Raw genomic sequence first — 13,520 nt, 5'->3', positions numbered from 1 at the left:
GAGAAAGCAGAGAATTGAGAGGGAGGGAGGGATGAGGGTGGGTGGGGGAGGGTATTTAATGTGGGAAAAAGTCTATGTATATTTAAAAGAATAAACTCTGCGACTAGTGGGTAGCACCTGTGTTTGTTGCCGTTTTTGATTGACAGACATTGTGGAAATCCTACTTTTTTACCACATGATTGCTGATTCTGCACTTTGGCTTTCCACTGGTTTGTTATTGACACAGACACCATCCTTATTAAGTGGACTGGTTTATCAGGCAGATGTGACTGTTCCACACTGAATGCAGTTTCATCATCAGTGTCATTATATAATGTAATGTTTCAGCTAGTAGTTACACTCATTCAGTCATGGCAAACTTTTTTTCTACTCACTTTTTAGAGCCACAGCAATTCCTGGTGCAAAATATTATTTATAGGTATTAAATCACAACTCTTTATTGACAGATATCCTTATATCCGTTAGGTATTTTAATTAGTATAAGAAGAGGACAGCTAAAACAAGTATTTTGTGCTGTAATTGGAGTAGCTGACGTACTTTTTGAGTACACTCTTTGTTAGAGCAGCCAGCTTTTGAGTTTCATGTTACAGTCAGGAGGAAAGTCAGTTAAGTTTGCTTTTGATAGCTTTTATTTCAAAATACAATCTGAGGAAGTTTACTGAAAAGGAAGGAATTTCCAACTTGACAAAACACCTTCAGAGCCACAAAGAACGTTATTCAGCTGTTTTCCACAACAAGCAAGCTGAGCTTCACGTTATCACACATTATCCACCCTTACCTAAGACAACGCAGAAATCTGTTATACTACAATGTTTTAGTTCCACTGCGTAACACCTGAGAATTATCTGCATCGAAAAACATCAATAGTAAGATCAGTTCACAAAGAGGGTAATGTTCCATCAAGCTTACATAAGTTGTTTATTTGTAGTACTTTTAGCATGAGCTTTCTAATTGTGCATGCATGTGTTTAGATAAAACCAGATTGGAGACATAACATCAAGCCCTGGATTCTGATACTGCAGAAAATAAAACATACAATAAAGGAGGAAGTTGACTACTAGTCACACACACACACACAAAAAAAAATGCTTTCTTGCAGATGGTTTACAAATCAGCATGAGAGGAACTTTTAAGCTGTAATGTGCTTCCTCCCCAGGTTTCAGCTGCTCCACTGAAACTGCTGAGTGGCTAGGAGCAGACAGACATTGGTTGTTCAGGGAAATTCTGCAAATATTAGCATCAAACTGTGTCAAGTCACTCACTCAGTCTGAAAAGAAATTGCTGAAAAGAAAGTCCATGCTCTGTAAATATCCCCCTGCTAAAAATACTGAGGAACATCTATATATATCTCACCATTAAGACAGGCAGTCAATCCTGCAAACCACTGTTCACAATGAAAGAAGAATTTGTATTAAGAAAGATGAATATATACATATATGTGAAATATGGCCTGATCCTGAACTTGCCAAAAGATGAGGTTAATGTATAGTTTGTGTAACGTCCAAGTTTCCAAAATGGTGTGTTTTCTAACATACAGGGGACAGACAAACTCCTAAGAACACAAATTTAAAAAAAAAAAAAAAAAAAAGTAAATGCTGCACGTCTATCATATCATATCATTGCCAGTTACTTTTGACTTGTATCCTCTGTACCTCTGCTCTTCCATGTAGTCATGATTGACCTGATAAGAATAAATGTTAGGTACATATGGTGGCACACGTTCAGCCAGACAAATGCTGCTAAAAGGCATTTAAGTCCCAGTGACCCACATTTTAGGAGTGTTTGTGATTTAAGAACCAAAAGGGCCCATCTTTTTTTAAAAATTTTGTTTGTGTGTGTTTGGTTGTGGTTAAAAATAAATCAATCCACCCACCTCTCTCATCCACCAACCCACACAAACACACAGTCACTCATTCACACACCAGGGCTACCTCTAAGTTGTGTTTCTACAGCGGCTTGAAGGGCTTGGATGGGTGTGACTAACTCTGTACATTTTAACCAGAGGGGAGGGGGCGGGATAAAACCAGCAGTCCCTGGGAGACCTGTGTTTACATGAGAGCCTGAATAGGAAAGAAAGTTAAGGAACCTATGAAGTCAGAAAAGAAGCAGCCTTTCATGGTTCCTCTTTCCCTTAGCTTTTTTGTCTTCACACCTTCAGTATACATGACTATAAAGTAGGCTTAAGAGCATTACTGACAGTATTATCTTAAGGTGGATCTATGAGAGTTCCTACAGATGGCTGATTTGACTGGGTTTGTAACCCCTACTCTCTCTCCACTTTTGTGACACCAACATTTGCAATCCCAAATGCTGACTTGGCCTGTGAAACTGTCTCAAAGCATTTTCTGACCCCTGGTGGCATGTTATGATATTGCACCCCCCACTTCAAGTCTGCAGCAGGAAATCACTCTGCATCTGGATGCAAGTGAGGCCCAGGAAGTACATGCAGGTTTTTGATGAGGTGCAGCTTTAAATACTTTCAAATGACAACCTTGGTAAATTGAATGATTGTCTTTTGTGACAAACCTTTGCATCAGTGTTTGTAAATGTGAATAATTTAATGCTTAAACTGTTTCCCTCTGTGCGCCATTATAGCGCAACACTTGCAGTGGTCTTGATCCATTAACTTCTGGATCATAAACCCAGTAAATTAACACTGCACCACTGTATAATGTCTCTGCGGTGTGTGTCGGTTTTCCTCATTCCCAGACAGTTGAGTGGATCAGGGCTACCACTGCTTTTTGCTCCTGTTACATAAAATGGCCTTGGCACAAACCAACTGTGTTTATGTCTTAAAAAACAGCAAGTCATCTTCCCTCATTGACTGTTCAAGCAGAAATGTTCTGCGGGACTTAAATGTAAAAAAAATATTATTTGTCAAGACCCTATATAAAAAAAAAAAAATCGAAATAGATCTTTGAACTAAAAACCGAACCGTTTCTGGAAATATTCAACTGCTACTCAGCTCTCAAGAAATGGTTTATCCTGTCAAATCTTGAGGAAGATAAAATATTCAGCCACAGATGAGATGCAAACTCCATTCCATTTAACAAAACCAAGGTCAAAGAACTGGTCACTGATTTTCTAGGGAATTAGAGAAGCCTTTGCCTTTTATAAGCACATGGCAAGATAAGGTAATGTCTTTTACTGTGTGATATTTTACTGAGGGGAATATTTATGTCTATCCGACCATTAGTATCCATTAGAGCCTACACTGTATTTGCCTGTGGGTTTTTCATGGCTCTCCAGCAGACAAAGACTTTTGGTTTCCCACTGTGGAGATCAGTAATCTGCAGAAAAACGTGTGTTGCCATATATAGGTACTTTTAACCCTTGTAAATGAAACTGGTGCTCACTTAAAAATAACTAAAACTGTATGAACAACGGCTGTTATGATTTATCTTCAATGAATCAAAATGAAAAACACTCAAAGTCATATTTAAATATTTTAATTGAGTGTCAAAAGACAAAGACATCATTCATGTTACTGTTTGGTGATGAGCTTTGCTCAATGATTCCTAAATCACCTCAATTAATATTACCCATAAATAGTTGTACTGTGGTCCAGCTCATCAGTGCTCGTTAGTGGCAGGTCCCTCCTTTTTTTTTTTTTTTTTTAAAATAAAATCCCTGAGAGACTGCAGTTCCTCCTCATATGACATCAACCAGTGTGTGGGCAGCACCCTCAATGGCCTGGCTCAGGACTGACAGGTGGTAATGAACTTTGTCCCAGTCGCTTGACTGACCCGATGACTCAGCCTTGGCAAAGGCATCAGCCAGGCCTGGAAAGGTTGGCTCGCCGGCGCTACTTGAGGCCCAGATAACATGCCTGTGTGATGTACAGGGGAAAGAAAGAGTGATATAACAATGACAGGCAGCTGAACAATTAAAGGAGGTAAGTTGGAGTGAAGCAGCTTGTGAGCATGTGAGATAAAGAAAATATACTTTATTATATAGAATGAAAGCTTTCCAGGTGTTGCTATAACAAAACTAAGAGTCAGCTATGGTAGCAGCTCTGTCAGTCTGTATTTAGGCACAGTGGTCTGAGTTAACGTCAGCATGCTAACATGCTCACAGTGACAATATACTGTACACGTTCACCATTCTAATTCTATTTTGCACACGGCTAGCAGACATAAATATGAGGCTGGCAAATCCTCTTCTTACCTGTATGCATATTTGTCTGGGAAGGCCAGAGGGTCCAAGAAAGCGCGGTCCAGCAGCATGAGCTGGTCATTGATCCTTCTGACCTTCAGAGGGCTGAGAGAGGAAAGGTGGAGAGATAGAGGGGGGTGATTGTCATTCATTTCTATGCGGACAGCAGAGGAAATAGCAATAAGCCCTTATATGTATGATTGTGCGCTTACGTCTCATTTGCCAGCTCTGAACTGTGAATCACCTGGTCCAAATGAGAAGCTGCACTGCGAAAGCTGGCCACTGCACGTTTTAATGGCTCTGAAACAAAACACAGATCATTACAGTCCTTAGGTGCAGCCTGAAGACAATTTTATCACTTTTGTCTCCAGTTTTTTCTTCCCAGCGACAAACAGCATTTTGGTTCACTTCAGGTTAAAATCAGTGACATTGTCTAGCTTACAGTTATCAGTATTGCTTGGCATAAGTAAGACTAATGATCACTGAGGCATCTCAAACTGCCTTGTTCTTACCCACAGATATATTCCTTGCATTCAGCTGATGTTCATATAGGGTGATTGTTGTGCTGAGGTAGTCCTCCAGACTCTCAGCGTAGTCACTACAGTTCAGTGGCAACACTAAGCTGTCAGCCAATCGGATTAAGACGTTTCCTGCTGTCCTGGCAACGGCTTGATGACTGACAAACCCTGAGAGGAGGAAGTGGCAGACTGAAATGTTGTGCACTACAGGAAGTGCAGGGAAACTTTTTGCTGTCTTTTCACTTGTTAACAGAAGATGGAGAGATTGAGTAGAAACTATTGGGCTGAGAATAATAAAGCTTTTTGTTAAAATACACCAAATCTTTGAATGGTATAATGTAAAAGAAAGCAAAGCATACTCTATAGTTCCATGACAGAAAAAATGCAAGGACTGGGATTTCTACCATTAACTATGGCTATACAAGAAGTATAGTACAAGAAATGCCAACATAACAAGAGAGACAGTATTGCTCACCGGGATCAATGAACCTTGAGGCGTAGTCAAAGGTGTCGTATGCTGTGTGGTATGCAGGGTAAATGCGAGCATTTGTTTTACTCTGTAAGAAGAAAAATATCCATGATCTGAGTTAAATGACTGACTGAATGAGCTCAGTTAAATTTCGGAATCTGAATCTTCTACTGACATGTCTGAACCGAAATAAAAAAATTTTATTTGGTGAGTTTCATACCTTGTCATATGTGTATGCAATGTCCATCGAAGTGATTCCCAGGTAATGGACAAAGGCAGCGTAATCACTCCCTGCACCTGACAGGTATCCCATTCTGTCAAAGGAAGACAGAAATCAAGAGGCATCAATTTACTCATTTATTGACAGACCTATGATTTCTGTGGGGATACATACTCTATACTTCAATATGAACACATTCATGATGCAAATCACCTCACAACACAGATAAGAAACCACGTACTGTATGGTAGGAAAAACTGCTGCAATGACGATTAATTCAAATTGTCATGACCACATACTTGAAACGAAAAGGAACAGAAATTACAAAATCAAATTAAACCAGAGGTGGGGATGCAATACAAGATGTGGGAGAATCAGAAAGGTTCAACAGCAGTTGATTACCTGGGAATGGTTCCATGGGCCGGGCTTGTCCTGTTGGTATATCGTTTCCAGTTGTCATACACAGATGTGGAGTCCAGTCCAGGTGCACCGACCTAGAGAACAAACACATTTTCATGGGACAAGTTAAAATTGCTGGAGAGAGAACCAGCCAAGTAAATTTTTTAAAAACCTCACCTGTTTTGCGGCTGTGAAGATGACGTTCTGTACTGACGGCATCCCTGAAGCCCTGAGGGTGGCATTGGCTGAGGAGGTGAAGATGAATAGGTGTTTTGGATTAACCTCACTCTCAATTTGTACATTTCCAAGATACAAGGCTTATGGTCAGTGAACACAACCTACAGTGACAGGAACCGTAGGAATTGTTCTTCATGAATTTAACAATTTGTTCCACAATATAAATAATGTCTGTCAACAAGGTAGTTTAGTTTACAAAGTTTGTGAAAATTTGTCCACCTACAATGGCTCCATCTATCCAGGTGAAACCCAGAACTGAGACTATTACAAGGCATTACATATTGGTTTACACCTGACAGGTAGTGCAGCTGAAACTTCTTACCAAAAACAGCTATATCCACATTGATGTAAGCAACAGTGCGTTCGCTGAGCTTGGTGAAGTATTGCTGGAGAAAACACAAGATCACGGTCAGATTTGTCAATGCTGGTAAGTATACAAGCAACACTTAGATAATATCATGTTATTTACCATAGATTATGGTAAATTACATATTATGTCATATATTATTAGGTATGGAATAATTGTACATTTTAGTGGAACAGTAGCACAAGTAGAACGAAGTAATCGACTTTTTTCTGTAATTTGTTATACAGGAATACTCAGGTTTTCTGACATCAGCCTGTCATGACTAACCCCTAAAGGGGCTGTTCTCTGAACTCTTTTGGTTATGTTTTGAACTCTCTTTTGGACTCTCGGACTCTTAAGTTTTGTTCACTGTTCCTGTTTTATTTTGAAATCATGGCCCTTGTGTATCTTGTCTTGTTCTACTTCCTGTTTTTGTCACGTTTCCCTCCATTTGTGATTGTCTGCCCCCGCCCTAATTGGTTTCACCTGTTGCCCATTGCCTTGTTTATTTAAGTCTCGTTATTTCCCCTTGTCGGTTCGTCTGTGTCCATGCCCGAGTCTATGTCTTCCCCGTGTTCGCTCCCGTACCTGTGCCTTGCATTTTTCCCCACCATGTAAGAACGTTTTGTATTTTCGTTTGGTTTGGTTTCTGAGTATTTTTCTCCTGCGCCACAAGCTACTGGGAGAAAGAATTAGTCCGGGAATTGACCCGAACACTCGTTTTAGGAAAAACCCTGGATTGTGGAGATTTATCCAAAGCTAGCTGCACCGCTGGGGGTGTCCCTATCTGATCCAGCTCTGGTTGACACTTAGGGTTTTAAAAACAAACTGCTCAAATGCTTCGGGGAATCCCTGCCAGCCTCTCAGTCAGCTAGCATCTGGCCTGCTAGCCTCCAGCCAGTCTCCCATGCCCCTGCAGCCCGGTTCCAAGCCGACGTTCTGCCAGCTCAAGAGCCTTCTGCGTCGGGGGTCCCGGCGGATGCTCCGTGTCTCCAGTCGGCGGCCCAACCGGCTCCGTGTCTCCAGTCGGCGGTCCGGCCGACACCTGCTCCGTGTCTCCAGTCGGCGGTCCGGTCCACACCTGCCCCACTCCTCCAGCCGGCGCCTCGGCCGACACCTGCCCTCCGGCCTGCTGCCTCCTCATCGCTGAAGGAGACTCGACTTCACCCCCGTCGCCCTCCCGCCTCACCTCGGCTTCACCGCCGTCGCCCTGCAGGTTGGCCATCTGAGCTGCTCCGCCCCTCTGGTCGGCCTCCCCAGCGTCTTCGCTCGTCTGTTGGACCTCCGGGTCGTTCGCCTGAGGTCTCCTGTTCTGCCCTGGTTCAACCTCCAGGCCGTCCACCTGAGGTCTCCCGCTTCCCTCACCAGCTCTCTGATTGCTGGCCTCTGACTGTTCACTGTTCCTGTTTTATTTTGAAATCATGGCCCTTGTGTATTTTGTCTTGTTTCCCTCCATTTGTGATTGTCTGCCTCACCCTAATTGGTTTCACCCGTTGCCCATGGCCGTTTCCTAGTCTCAGCATAACATTAGCCTCTAATAAAGGAAGACTGCTTTTTCCAAATGTTCATAGTTTTGCTCAAACATAAAACAATTTAAGTACAGTTATGTACACATCTGCTTGCTGTGTGTTTAGTCTAATCTTATGCATTAATTATAAATCACCTCTGTGTATTCTGCAGACCCAATAAGGCCGAACTCCTCTGCTCCCCAACTTCCAAAGATGATGGACCTGCGAGGCCTCCATTTGCCTGCCACAGAGAGGGACAAAAATTAGCTTCTTTTTAATCCAGCACCAGGTTCAGTATGATACAATTTGAAGCTTTGACTTTGCTCACCCTGTTTGACCATCTTGCCCAGTACCCTGGTCAATTCCAGCATGACCGATGTCCCACTGCTGGGGTCGATGGCACCATGAACCCAACTGTCCCTGTGGTTCCCGTAGATCACATACCTGTCTGTTGACATGAACACACACTGAGCATGAACAAAAAGCAGCATCAGATTAATGACCAAAAAAGATGAAGGCCGATAATATCACTGGTTTGTGATTTGGTCACCAGTCTCACCTGGTTCGACACTCCCTCTGATTACTCCCATCACATTAGAGGAGCTCTCCACCTTTTCATGGTTGAAGATGTCCAGCTTCACATCACTAGAACAGAGGTTCAAGAGAGACACAGACTTTGGAAGTGAATGATGCCACCCATCTCTGTGTTAACACCATCTGCGTGTCAGCTTGGTGAAATGGGTATAGTGCTCCATTAAAATAAGTACTCCTAGTTCACAATTCAGTGCAACAATTTCCTGAATATATCTGGTGTTTGACTACCTGTTATTGAAATCAGAGGTTTGTTTGAACCCTGGACCGCCAAAGTTGTAGGAGCAGTTGAATCCTCCCTGCCATGCATTTGGAGCTGCTTGTCCGTCCAGCTCACTGAAATGTCCAAAGGGGAAAAAAAGAATTAGTTCATAATTGGCTATTTTGGGATGTATCATTCTTATACAAGTTCACAGCTTTGTATCATCCCACACCAGATTAATTTGTTGGCATCCTCAAATCCGATCGGTTGAATTGGAATAGGAGGGATCCCTGTAATGTTCTGGACTGGAATTCTGTAGGTTTCCTCTGCAAAATAATGAATCATTTGCAAAATTATGTTGGTGCTTCTGAAGAATTTATGGAAAAGTTCTATACTGTAACAAGAAGTATAAAGATGACCTGGTTTTATCTTTATGTGTAGCTGTTGTAAAAGCCCCACCTCAGATAATATTGGAGCCAAAGCGCAGCAGTAGTAAACACACAATTTAAAAAAAACAAAAACACTATGTGTAATTTGTGCACCATTTTTACACAAGTCACTGGTTACCTTTAGCAGCCAGGTAGGGTGTAAGCAAATCTCCATACTGAGAGTTAAAGGATCCTCGCTCCACCCCGGAGGGCGGCATGTACCAGGAGTGAGGATATGTCTCATTGATATCTGACATGAGACCATCATTGATGTCCAAAGGGTCTGTGTAGACAAGCACACCAATGACGCCATATGGTTCTGCATTGATGGCCTGGGAGAGACATACAGGGCGTTCAGTAAAAACACTTACACATATATCTTTTCAATAAACACAGTGTCTGTCTATCCTTCTTTAGACACTGTAGCTGCTCATATAGTTACAGTGCTGCAAAGACAGGTTTGACTTAGATTTGATAGATGGTAAACTAGGGACAGTATAAAATGTTTGTCCTCCAAACCTTTTACTGTCTCAATAAAAAGTGTTTTAAAAGATTAGAGATGTTGACCATATTGATGACAGTAAAAACTCACTAGCATGTGACTGCCACTTTTGGCACAGAAGTTTTGTCGTTCCTTAACAGATTGTTTCTGCTTGATTATATTTTTTAAAAAAAGAATCAAATACCAGCTTGCTAATGGTGCAGAATTAATCCAGTGTGCAACTCACTTTAGCTGCTCTTCCTGCTCCGCCATATCTGGTGATAGCGATGGTTCCTCTAAGGTCAACTGTCTGGTTCAGCAGCTGGTAGTCACTTGGTTTCCCCTGGTTGGCGTAAACCAGTTTCCCCTGAAACCATCAGAGAAGTCAACATTTGTTCAACAGCAGCAACTCAAGCAGCAACCAGTGAACTGGTGCCAGAACTGGGTGATGTGATCTTCTTAGACCACAAATTTAAATAATTGCAGCTACATGTTGTGCAGATATTTCCCCCAGTTTTTTCCTCAGAAATATATTCATTGTTTTTTTTTCTGATTCCTCCTAAAACAATTCCTCCTAAAATCATCACACTGCCCTCTAAAATACCTTTTACCACACTCTTGTGTTTTTCTGTGATTTCCAAACTAATGCTGACTAACAAAAAGTGTATCTTTATCGTATTCATTATTACAGCCTACTCCTCTCCTCTAATAGATAGATAGATGGCCACAGATAGTAATGTTATATATCAGTCTCTCTTTGTCGGTCTTAACAGATGGGCACTTGTTGGTTTATTAACTCAGTCTACATCACAGCTTGTAATGTTATCTGTACTTGATAAGACATACAAAAGGTTTTGGCCTTGAAGATGCCATATCTGTTAGGAAATACAGTTTTGTGGCACCAGTAAAGTACCAGAGAGTGAAACATCTAAAATAAGGTCAGTACCAGTTATTGTTCTTTTTGCTTTTGGCCTGTTAAATAAGATTTGATGCTATTTGATGTAACTTTTATTTACTTCTTGGGTTGAGAGATTTCTGCTCTTTCTTGGTGATCTTCAATTCTTCAGTCACCATTACAGTCAACTAATTGCTGACTTGTGCATTGCCACACATAATCCTGTGAGCTGTCAATGACTATGTATAAAAAAATGAATAATAGATAAATGTCTCTTATCTGTCACAGGACGTAAGAAGTTAAGAAAGAGGCCTCAAAGGTTATTCAGAGGTTACGAGCATGTGGCGTGTGCCATTGAGGTAGAGATGTGACGATCATGTGATTTTTATAGTTGTAGTGAATTATTTCCCAGAAATGATGAATGCTTTACTCAAACAGGAAGTTCCACAAATACGGACTGTCTACCTTTTTATTTGTCGATTTAACAACCCATCACTATACCTTAATGCTGGATGCTTCTCGTGAGATTGCACTGTGCTATTTAGTTTTCAGATTTAAGGGAAATCATCGTTTGGTGTTAAAGTTCATTCACCTGGGATAAAATTTACTTTGACATCAGGCTTGGATTCAGAGAATGTGTATGTGCATCGTGCCTTGGTTAGGTCCACTTGGTGTTAATTAATGCCAGGCTAATAGCGATAAAGCAGCTGTTTTAGATATAGTAAATTGGGGAATGCTGACAGTATTCAGTGCTGACAGTATTCAATACTTTTTTGGTTATGGAGTGATCTGCAGTCTATGAATTAGTCTGAACAAACCATAGGATTCAAATGTTGCCGATTAAATTTACTGATTTGCCAACAATTCTTCAGAAGCTTTTAACACAGTTTAAGATACATGGAGATGGAGCTTTTTACCTTTACGTGTCCTACAGGGGAGTACGCAGCATATGGCTGAACCACCTCAGGATCATTTTGGTCTTGAGTGTAAGGCTTCTCTTTTTCTCTGGCAGTGTGCAGCACAGTATCAGACGGGCTCACTGAAATGAACAACTCATGGTGACTGGTCTTCTGGTAAGCAAGTGAAACTCACTGGCAGAATGAAAACCTCCTCAACGTTAGAATATAGTCGAATCTAACAGAACGTGGACTTTTTTAGATTAGTCCCAGTTTTCTTGGGAGGTTGGTTTCAGTTCAGCTCTTTTAAATGTGATCATTTGATTTGGACCAGTGGCAAAGTATGATTTTTGTTTTGGCTTTTCAGACTCATAGTAACTGGAAGAGGATGGTGTGACTGTCCCTGCTTTGTTGTTGACTCACCTACAGTGACCTTATTGGGGTTCTTGGGGTCAGGGAAGGACAGGTAGACCATGTACTCCTCTCTCCAGGCCTCGTCAAGACCGGTTTCGGGGTCCTGCCATCTCTTTAGCATATACTGCACTGTCTGCTCATCTCCAGCAGTGGTGGCCATGTGGGGCACTTTCGACAACACCCTGTGGAGGAGCATGACAATAAAGAAAAGTTTGATTCAATAATGTATTGATTTACTGTATTTAGATATACTGTCTAAAACCTAAAATTGGTTCCTTGAGGAAACAACAACGGGATCATGAAACCAGTTTAAGCTTCCATGAGTTTTCAAGAAACCGTCAGGAATGTGTTATAGCAAAAAATCTCATGATGCTAAATGAATGAATAATGCAGATTCAGCCAAATAAACCTTCTCAGACTTTTCAGTAGGTTGAAATTCTTTAATAATCCACCTCTTTTACAGGTACATACAGGTACTGCTTTTCCTTTTGTAACTTTATATTTTCCCCCTTTATTTTAATCACTTGGACAAATGAAATCATGAAAAGGAAACCTGAGTGACTGACAGTATCTTAAACTGATTATTTATCAACTCACCTTAAGTTTTCCTGAATCTGAATGTTGTCCACCTCAGACATGAACTTCTCAATGAGACCCTCGTCCACATCCTTCGCCACCTCCTTCACCCAGGACGGTGCTGAACTGCTGCTTTGGGCAATACCATAGTGACCGATTAAGATGCCTGCGGTCAGTATGGCAGCGCCACAAAGAATCCCAAACAACACCTGCTTTATCATTCTCCTCTCTGGTATAAGCTCTTTAAAAAAAAAAAAACAGTTCACCTCCTCTTTGGACCTGAATCTTGTGAGCTTTCTCCAAAGGTCAGATATATTTTTGGGACAGTGTTTCTTATGAACCCATTATGGATGAGCATATGACTGCATCTGATTCCCAAACGATCACTGCAACGCCAGAGCAGCTGCTGAAGTGACCTCCCATAAGAAAGACGCATTATCATTGTAAAGTTTACTCATTACTGTTTGCAGATGGGATGGACTTCAGCCCTTTGTTTATGTGTGAGCGGCTGTAACTCACACACTCTCAGGCTGTGTGAGGGTGCCATACACATTTGAATTCCAGGTGATATTCGGTAGTGCATCTTTTAATTTGGTTGAAACTTTAAATCCCCACCAGTATCTGAAGACAGATAACAATTTGGAAAGTGATTTCTGAAAAGGCGGTTCTGGTTGCAAAAGCGGCCATCTACAGAGGGTTAAGCACAGACAAGGAAACCGTCTCTTGCTTATTCTTTTAGTGTGTTTATTCCAGGATGTTTTCAGACAAACCGTGCTTTCAAATACAATGAACTTTTTAAAAACTGTGTGGTGACAGGCGGAACTATGTAAATGTAATTCTCAAATGCTCTCCTTGTGTCTTCAGTATAGGCACCACATTACACAGCTTGGATTCAGGGATTGGGGAAAGATTCATTTTAAAGGATTTGTGATTAATAGAAAAGCAGTGTAGAATTTGAGAAGGAATCTTCTAATTTTTTTTTTTTTTCAGTAAATATGCTTTGAATACACAGTTGGTGTGAATCATAGATGTGTGTTGAAATGTTCTTAATTTTGCAATAGATTGAAGAAGAACAAATAGCTGACAGTTTAATTTCATTTTCAATTTCATCCAGTTCAGTAAAATATAGTTACATGTGAGGGACTGGAATCCAGATCCGGCCTAACATCAGACAGAAAATTTACA

At 41.1% G+C, this 13,520-nt stretch overlaps 1 protein-coding gene across 1 annotated transcript; it reads right to left on the bottom strand.

The window, feature by feature from the left end:
- Positions 1 to 3,435: 3,435 nt before the first annotated feature.
- Positions 3,436 to 12,746, bottom strand: naaladl1 (N-acetylated alpha-linked acidic dipeptidase like 1). Its single transcript, XM_041042414.1, has 19 exons — positions 12,357 to 12,746; positions 11,769 to 11,941; positions 11,367 to 11,488; positions 9,802 to 9,921; positions 9,213 to 9,405; positions 8,878 to 8,971; positions 8,675 to 8,779; positions 8,412 to 8,497; positions 8,181 to 8,300; positions 8,008 to 8,093; positions 6,321 to 6,384; positions 5,939 to 6,006; positions 5,765 to 5,856; positions 5,363 to 5,456; positions 5,149 to 5,230; positions 4,668 to 4,841; positions 4,368 to 4,455; positions 4,168 to 4,260; positions 3,436 to 3,829 (listed from the first exon to the last, which is right to left on the bottom strand). The coding sequence occupies exons 1-19, from the start codon at positions 12,554 to 12,556 to the stop codon at positions 3,652 to 3,654; spliced, it is 2,232 nt and encodes a 743-aa protein (XP_040898348.1). The 5' UTR covers positions 12,557 to 12,746; the 3' UTR covers positions 3,436 to 3,651.
- Between the last annotated feature and the right edge of the window lie 774 nt (positions 12,747 to 13,520).

The sequence above is a fragment of the Toxotes jaculatrix genome, chromosome 7 (genome assembly GCF_017976425.1).
Source record: "Toxotes jaculatrix isolate fToxJac2 chromosome 7, fToxJac2.pri, whole genome shotgun sequence".
NCBI classification, from domain to species: domain Eukaryota; kingdom Metazoa; phylum Chordata; class Actinopteri; family Toxotidae; genus Toxotes; species Toxotes jaculatrix.
Note: the sequence above shows the minus strand (reverse complement) of the source record. Positions and strands in the feature narration are given on the sequence as shown.

Excerpts from the sequence above, each read along its gene's own strand:
- naaladl1 (XM_041042414.1), bottom strand. The coding sequence starts at position 12,556 with ATGATAAAGCAGGTGTTGTTTGGGATTCTTTGTGGCGCTGCCATACTG. Across the intron at positions 9,406-9,801 it reads GAGCAGGAAGAGCAGCTAAA|GCCATCAATGCAGAACCATA; the intron begins GTGAGTTGCACA and ends TGTCTCTCCCAG. Across the intron at positions 5,857-5,938 it reads TCTTCACAGCCGCAAAACAG|GTCGGTGCACCTGGACTGGA; the intron begins GTGAGGTTTTTA and ends TTTGTTCTCTAG.